This window comes from Eutrigla gurnardus (assembly GCF_963514095.1).
Source record: "Eutrigla gurnardus genome assembly, chromosome: 17".
Taxonomy (NCBI): domain Eukaryota; kingdom Metazoa; phylum Chordata; class Actinopteri; order Perciformes; family Triglidae; genus Eutrigla; species Eutrigla gurnardus.
In genome coordinates, this window is record NC_139928.1 from 3788746 (window position 1) to 3797833 (window position 9088).

General features: G+C 42.9%; 1 protein-coding gene across 1 annotated transcript; it reads left to right on the forward strand.

The window, feature by feature from the left end:
• Positions 1–341: 341 nt before the first annotated feature.
• On the forward strand, positions 342–8637 carry slc39a7 (solute carrier family 39 member 7). The gene is made up of 8 exons (XM_084031820.1): positions 342–482; positions 2222–2735; positions 3435–3603; positions 5984–6064; positions 6448–6582; positions 6707–6817; positions 7280–7476; positions 7725–8637. Exons 2-8 carry the CDS (start codon positions 2232–2234, stop codon positions 7977–7979), a joined length of 1452 nt encoding a protein of 483 aa, XP_083887946.1. The 5' UTR covers positions 342–482; positions 2222–2231; the 3' UTR covers positions 7980–8637.
• Positions 8638–9088: the final 451 nt, after the last annotated feature.

Sequence of the window (9088 nt, forward strand, 5' to 3'; positions counted from 1 at the left end):
AAGTACAATATTTCCCACTGAAATGTAGTGGAGCAGAAGTGTAATGTAACATGAAAAAAGTACTCAAATGGTAGTAGGCCCTCCAACACTTGATTAAATGTACAACTTCCGCCACTGCAAATATATTTGCACAAAATACAATTATATTATATTATATTGTATTATATTTCTCCACAGACATTTTGAACCAGGCGTGTAGTAATTTATTTCCAGTGGACCTACATCCTGTTCCTCTCCAGGATGTGCCTGCTGTTTCCAGGCTAAAGTGATGAGTCAAAATACTACATCAATCTCGCGATATTTCTATTGAGACCTTTTGCGACTGCGTTCTTCTCGCGAGATTTCGGTGAGTTTACTTGAGTAAATGCCACGTCTCAGCAGCATCAACGTAGCCGTATGTATTAGGGGTTTCTCCAACATACTACACGCGGGACAGAGAGTTATTGAGCGGCCCAGCAGACAGTGATACCCGACACAACCCGGTAAGAATGAATTGTTTGTTTTTTAATTGTACGTCGTCGTTAGTGTCGTTGCTCCCGCTGCGGCAACACGTTAGCAAGTTGACCAGTTAGCTAGCTAGCTCGGCTTTCTCAACTCCTCCTCTTTACTTTCTTTAATACTGTGATCCTTGGCCATTGATATGCAAGCTGGGCTTTTGTTGCTGTTTACTCTTGGAATTAAAACTAACACTTTTCAAAGCCAGCAGCTTATCCTACAGCTCACGAGTTTAAATCAAAGCTCGAGCTGTGAATCTAACCGGAATACGCCTTACATAAATGTACGTTACAGCCCCAGAAATGATTGTGTCGTTACATGCAACACACACTGGCATGTGTCGTTAACTGCTACTGTTGTACGTTAGTGTACTGCACGCAGTACTACAGCAGTATTACAACAGGGCGAGGCAGCCAATGTGTCTAGCAGTGGAGTTAAGTATAAGCTACTTTTGTTTTACTTCTAACGTTACTCCACTAGATTTTGGAGCCAATATTGTTACTTTTTGACACCTATCAATGCACTTGATAGCTTTAGATACTTTGCAGGTTAATATTATCAAAACAAAAATGTTTGTAAAACTAATAGATTATGGATTAAGGTACCCTGAGGGATAAAAGCCCATTTAAATTAGCCCCATCCAACATTAACATGGTGTATATATTATATTATTTTTCTGCAAAGGGTCATTCAGCATAATTAATGATTTTACTTTTGGTACTTATTGTGATGCTAATACTTACTTAATACTTAATACTTTACTTGAGTAAGACTTTTACGCTGAGGTATTGCTAATTTTACTTGGGTAAAGTATCTAAGCATACTGCTGGGCTTAACACAGCTAATGCATCTCCATTTTGTGGAACTGCAATATCCAAATTTGAGTGTAGTTTATACCTGCCATGTTGGCACTGCAATGCCATCTGGCTGATATGATGGAAGAAATTATAGCATTACATACAGCTGAGTCATCATGCACCCCAGCCTCACTGAAGATGCATGTAAACCAGAATTAAACTACATATAGAGTGTGATGTACTGTGACTGGAAATACATCTTTGATTGTATGAGACGGCCGCACTTTCAGCATTAACATGACAGTTTTGAGGGTGACAGAAAGTGACGAACCAAAACAAATCCACTGTAGCTATATTTTTCTTCTTGCTGTGTGGCCACCGTTTCCTACAAATCAAATCAAATCAGTGCAGCATTTTTCCATTGTTAATTTCCACAAGGATCATTTGCTGATTAGTATTGCGACACTAAAATGTTGCAATAGTTTGTTGTGCCTCCTCCATAACCGAAACTGTTGCAATTGCTCAACCAGCTTTCCCAGTGCTGTATGAAATCACCCTCAGCAGTGTTATGGAGCAGCTGCAAATGTATATGATCTCAAAACAAGTAGTATATAACATTCCTCTTTAAATGTCTGATTTGTGCATAAAGATCTGAGATGAATATGTAAAATAGATGGGGACAAAGTGATGGTTCCTTTTCATATTAACTTCATTCCAAATACATTTTTAAATCTGCCATGAATAGACAGTGAAAGGAAAACAGAGCTATTGGTTTATTTGCATGACGAACATAATTGACAACGTAGCAAGGCAGAACATAAATTAATTTATATCAGTATATTATAGGTGTATGCACTGAGCCACCAAGTTTACTCATCAGACGGCCTGTGAGGTTTTATTTATTCTGTCTTCTTTACTTTCTCTTTCAGAGGTGATAATATGGGCTCTGCACGTCTGCTGGCTCTGATGCTGGCCACATCTGCAGTACTCCTGTTAGCCTCCCATTCAGCCATTGCCCACAGCCATTCCCATGGCGACCATGGACACGCCCACTCCCACGGCCATCACCACGGCCACTCCCACGGAGAGGACGATCACCACGAAGACGTGAGGATGTTCCATGGAGCGAGCAAGTGGAGCGCCGAGGCCAACCTCCCTCCACACGAAGAGGATCACCATGACCACGGGCACGCTCATGACCACGGGCACGCTCATGACCACGGGCACGCTCATGACCACGGGCACGCTCATGATCACGGGCACGCTCATGACCACGGGCACGCTCATGACCACGGGCACGCTCATGAGCATGGGCACGCTCATGAGGAGGATGTTGTTCGAGTGCACAAGGAGGAGAGTGGACACGGACACACCCACGGAGGGGAGAGGGTGAAGAGGGAGGCAGAAGGAGAGAAGAGGGACATGGTGGAGCTCTGGACGCAGGTTTGTTCATGGTTTAGAATGAGAACAATGGGTTGCCGGTTTGACGCACCTGGGAACCGAGGTAGACCCACACAGTATTTTATCCCCCGACAGCAGCTATCAGTGGTGCTCCTCAGTCTCACATGCATCTCTATTTCCAATTCAGCTCCACAGTTCTACTATGAATACGTCAAACTTTCTATGAGGACTTCTTTGACATTTTGCGAAATTTGCTTTTTGCTTATTTGCCTTCTTACAGGCACAGACCAGGCTTAAGGTCTTCACTTTTTATGCTAAACTAAACTAATCCCGTCGCGGACCCGGCTTCACATTTAACAAGTATATAGGGGTTGTATCTGTCTTCTCATCATGCTCTCTACAGTGAGCTTTTTTTGCTCAAAATATCCCTCTAAGAGCCTGTCAATTAGTGAAATTGACTTTAAGAAGCTGTAGTTGATAGTGTTGTTTAATTTTCGCACTCTATTGTCAGTGTTTGTGTTGTTCCGGCCACCTTTACACCATACAATATAACATAATGGAGCATCATTCTGCTCACGTGGATTGTTGATTCTTGTGCTTACACACATAAGAGCCTCATCCATGTTTTACTGCGATGAGTCCCTGCACTGATCACAGTTCTGCTCCTTTCCCTCCCTAATTCCTGTTCTATCCTCGTCTTGAGTGAATGAAAAGTAAACCTCCCTCTGTCCCTGTCCGCAGGCTATCGGCGCAACGCTGCTGATCAGTGCCGCTCCTTTCCTCATCCTGTTCCTGATTCCGGTTCAGTCCAACAGCGACCAGCACCAGAACCTGCTCAAGGTGCTGCTCAGCTTCGCTTCCGGTGGACTACTGGGTGACGCCTTCCTCCACCTCATACCTCACGCTTTAGGTAGGCGATCCAAAGAAATCTCTTATATACTAATCTGTTTGAGTTTTTTTTTTTTTTCCTCCATCTGGGAAGGCTAACATGAAGCAAAAGGCTTTTTTTTAGGTGCATTTGTTCACTCATCAGTATGGCTAAGTATCATTTAAAAAGTTATGATGCCAGGACTAGAACATGCATATGATTTTCAGAGTCAATACGTTTTCAAAGTCCCAACATCACCAGGATCAAACGTTGCAGCGTGACAATGGTGAGAAAAAACTGCTGTAACAGACCTCAGGCAGAAATCTCGAGCAGCAGGGTGGGAATTTCACGCTCTTTGGCCTTGAAGCCCTGTGAAAAAATGTTCAATTTACGGCCAAGGTGGCCTTTTTGCCCCTGTCAAAGTTCCAGTGTAAACAGCGCTAGTGACATGTGGTGGGCTTTTGAGCGAGCGGGCAGTGAAAGCACACAGCGCAATTGTATTATAAAAGTATCGGTCCGGTTCCCATCCGGCGTGCGCACATGTTTGTAGTCAACACAAGCGGAGCTGAGCAAGCAAATGGCCACGAGCGGGCAGCGGGTTTTGCAGAAAGCGGCATTTTTATTATAAAAGTACCGGTCCTGTTCCGCTCCGGTCCCGCTCACACCACGAGTCTGAAGCCAAAACCCGGCCCAGAACCCGGCCCAGAATCCCGCTGTGTCCTACAGTATGTCATGAAACGGCTTGATAGCGGGGGAACACTTGAGCGTAGGCCTGTTCGATTGATCGATTTTAAATCGTAATCGCGATTATGTAGTTAGGACGATGTTAAAAACGTGAAAACCGGAAAATCGATTTTTTAGTTAAGTTAAAGTTCTGCACTTTATTCATTCATTTTTGTTTAATGGACACACCTTAAGATACATGTGAAAGTAAGGTTTTTCTCTTAATGCCAAAGGGATTGTTTTTTTGTTTACACAAGGTCTACAAGAAGGTAACATGGAGCAAAGCCAGATGGCAAAAGTTCATTAATTGTTCTTTATATTAATCCCTTGAGGGATTTTTTGTTTAATAAGAGCAAGGTTTGCACTCAAATCCCAATGGGGAAATTATTTGCAAAATGTTCAATAAAAAACAGCATTAATTTCTTTGCCTTTTGTCAAAAATCGGATTTTGAGAGAAGAAAATCGGGATTTTATTTTTGGGCAAAATCGAACAGCCCTAACTGAGCGATAACGAGAGGGACGGCCTATTGATTAAAGTCTATGTCATGTCCACATTGCCTACCCGTGTATGTGCTTGTGCATCTTAAAGTCCCAGTCGGCAACATTTTTTTGATCATATTCACTGAAGCCGACACTATGCTCCGATAGAACAACATAAATCATCCGGTTTTAGAAAAAAGGTGCATGTAGAGCCTGTTGTTTGTTTTGCAACAATCGACAGAGCCCGGGTCATCCTGTCCAATCAGACGCAGGGCTGTGTTCGTGCACACACAGAGCCCCTCTTCCCTCGGGTCGTACCACTATCACAGGGGGGAGGCGGAGGGAAGTAGCAACAAGCTTCCAATTCCTCGCTTAAAAACCGAAACGAGGAGGTCCAAAACAACCAAGGAAAAGAAAACACCGGTGGAAAAGAAGGAAAAAAAGAAAGATTGCTACGGTGCCCGTGATAAAACCAGAGTCAACATCGGACCCACGTTTCAAAGGTGCCGTGATCTAAGGGATTTCAAAGGGCACGACGTCGAGGGGAAGAAGCTCGGTGGTCGTGGAGGAGGAGCATGAGAGTTGTAAACATTCAAAATCTGACAGAGTGCCCTCCATCCGCCGGACTTGCTGACTGGGACTTTAATATATATATAAAGATTTCATACAGAATATGTTTTATTGCACTCAAGTAGTAATTCCTTTGTAAGATGTTATTTTAAAAAATCCAATGTAATTGGATCCAATCCAATGTTTTGTTAATAATTAGGACGTTATGGTATTAACCTGAAAGCACAGGTACACAGGCACAAAGGCCATCTAATTTTACTCAATGGCCTTTGTGCCCTGGCTTGTGGCCTTGGTGCCCCTAAAAAAAAAAGAAGGAAAGTGAAGGCCAAATGGCCTTGCCCCTAAAATGACGAAATTCCAACCCTGTCGAGCAGACCAGGCTCTTGGGTTCCTGCTGCATTTGGTGTTGGTAGTAGTGTTAACAGGAGTCAATCAACTCCATCCACAGGAAGTAAGGACATCTAAGAAACGCATTTCACGTTGTCTGGCGATCAACACGAATAGCCCAACACTTTGGCAAACTTAACACGGATACAAACAAACTACCGACAATGAGACCAACTGCTCATCGAAACACAAACATAGACGCAGGATTTTTAGTTTGTCTGTTTTGAGTTTAATGTCTGCTTCCTCCTTTTGTTGTTGACAGAGCCCCACTCTCACCACGGAGAAGAAGATCACGGACACTCGCACGCAAGTGAAGAGTCACATGACCATGGTCACTCCCACGGTATGCAGTAATTAGGCATGGGAGAATATGAACATTTCCAGGCCAAAATATTTGCCAATAATCATGAAAATATTTATTGGCAAACATTTATTAATGAGCATCCTTTTTTAACGAATGAAACGTATTTATAAATCCTGCAGTTTTAAAATCTGGCTATAGTTTTCAGCTTTTTTTTAATCACGATCCGCAATGAAATCCTATATCATCCAGTCTCTAGGACTGATTTCTTTTCCTTTTGCGTCGTCAGTTGGTTCTCTTGTTATTGACAAGTGATACCATGTGCAAAATTCAACCGATGAATGTACAAAATTACCCTTCCTTCTTATGTACAACAGCTCCATACTGTAATAACTAGACGTACTTCCTGTCCTCCACCTGCACAGGAGCTGCCCACGGTCACATGATGTCAGTGGGTCTGTGGGTTCTCGGTGGGATCATCGCCTTCCTGGTTGTAGAGAAGTTTGTGCGGGCGCTGAAGGGAGGGCATGGACACGGACATTCCCACGGCCACTCGCATGGTACACCGGAGGAAACTCCTCCTCACACACGTGTTTCATCGTCTGTCTCAATAAAATATTCATCTCAGTCTCAATAGGTGATCTGGGTGCTGAATCTAATTTGAACGTCATGTCACATTTTTAGATGCTCCCAAGGAAAAGGACAGTGATGGAGAAGAAGAAAAGAAGAATAAGAAAGAGGTGAAAACAAGCAAAGAGGTGACAACGCCAACGAAAGAGGAGACAAAGAGCACAGGTGAAATAATCTTCAAAATAATGTTATTTGAAAGATTTACCTTTGAGTGAAACTGTGACTTACTGCAGTGTGCTGACATGTCACATAAGATGCGGATAACTTGCCCTGTACGTATTTATTACTGGATTCTTGTTTTATGACATGACGTATGTTACTCTTTTATTGCATAGTTTAACCAAGTTACCGAGGGAGTGGTTTTGGGATCGGCCCAACTTTTTTGGGGCTGCTGCCAAGTGTTTAAGCTTTTAAAGACACTCTAAATCAATCATATGCATTTTGATGACCAAGTGCTTAATTTGATTATAGGGCTTTGTTGTTGTTTTGCTGATTCCCATGAGCGGAAATGTGTTGCTCTTTTGGCATCACTTCACTCAGTCACAGCATAGTGTGTATGTGCTTCTGGCATTATGAAAACCTTCCCTAATAGCACTTCGCTCATTTCATCTCCTTCCATTTAAACAGATATCAAGGTGTCGGGTTACCTGAACCTGGCAGCTGACTTCACACATAATTTCACGGATGGCCTGGCAATCGGAGCGTCGTTCCTGGTTGGTCCAGCAGTTGGTGCCATCACCACCCTCACCATCCTGCTGCATGAGGTCCCGCATGAGATCGGAGACTTTGCCATCCTTGTCCAGTCTGGCTGCACAAAAAAAAAGGTATATATATGGTTTATATATTTCTAAGAGTAAAGAATCAGCCGGACCTTAAGAAGGAGTTAGGTATTTTCAGGGCCCTTAAACAAAATTGGGGTGTAATAAAAGCCTTAATTCTTTCACCTTTTTTATGCAAACTGCAAAAATGAGAAAATATTAAGACGGTGTTATGCCATGAAGTGTGCGGTTTAGCTTCAGAGACTCCATTACGTTGGGTTGTGACATCAAAACTGCTTCCTCTTTCCCATCAGGCCATGTGTCTCCAGCTGCTGACAGCCCTGGGAGCTCTGGCCGGCACAGCTTGCTCTCTGTTGGCTGAAGGCGTGGGCGCTGCGGCGACCGCCTGGATCTTGCCGTTCACAGCCGGCGGGTTTGTTTACATCGCCACGGTGACGGTGCTCCCAGAACTGCTGGCGGGCCGCTCCAGTTTCGGCCAGTCTCTAATGGAGATTCTGGCTCTGCTGTTCGGAGTCGGCATGATGGTGCTGATCGCTGAGTACGAGTGAGACGCAGCAGAGCGGACGGGAGGGAAAAGGTCAAAAACACGATTAGGGGAAAAGCTGATTTTACATGGATTTTTGGATGGACTTTTTGTTATGGGGCGTTTTTTTTTCTGTTTTAGGACAAAGACCACCTACTGATGGCGGATGGATGATTTTTCTTGTTTTTTTAGCAGGTTAGGGTGATATCTCCTGATTTATGTTCGTGTTTGTTTTTTCGCCTTCTTAAAAACTGATCAGTGGGAGACGCAGAGAGCTGAATCCAAACGACCTGATGACATTTTTTTCAGAACTGCTGTGTTGGTCACCGGGGGGCTCCGTCAGGACAGGAAGTAACATCTTTCTATCCGCCCGATCCCACAATTCACTCACCACACTGATCATTAAGCTACACTCACTGCAGCGTAAACTGACGGGCGCTTTCTTCTAAAAGTAGATTCATCTTCCAGCCTTGATGTTCTTTCATTTTGCAAGTGGTTGGTCTTAAAATCTACATTTCCTAGTCGGATCAGTGAAAGCAATGTTACAGTTCTCAGGACAGAGAACTGCTCAGTTTCATGTGTTCGATGTGATATTGAATGTTGATATTTTTACATTCCACAAAATAAAAGTCAGTGCTGTGGCTTATACTTCTCAAATCATTAAAACTTTTATGAAAGGAAAAGTTGTTTCAACCTTTAACATTCCTACACAATATCTAATTAAATTTGTATTATTTGATTTGTTTTTAACATTACAATACAATTCAAACATGAAATTCACAAACATGGAAATATATAATTTTCTGACTGATGGGTTAGAAAGAAAAGTTTGTCTTTTGGCCTGATTGTAATTTTAACTTGGGTGGAATTTAAGTTGAATCAAACCTGATAACCTGCATCCGCTGTTGACAGAACTGGCCAACAGAGGGAGCAAGAGATCCTTCAATTGGTGTTTTAAATTTTATTATTTTATTTTTATTTTCTTAACAGTTTATGAGAAAGTGGTTGCAATGGTTACAGCGTTTTACAATGAAATGCAGTTTGTAGTTCCATGTTGCCAAAAAAACCTATGGCAGCCTCAGGGAAGAAGCTGCTCTGAAGTCTGGTGGTACGGCAGCTGATGCTTACCAGATA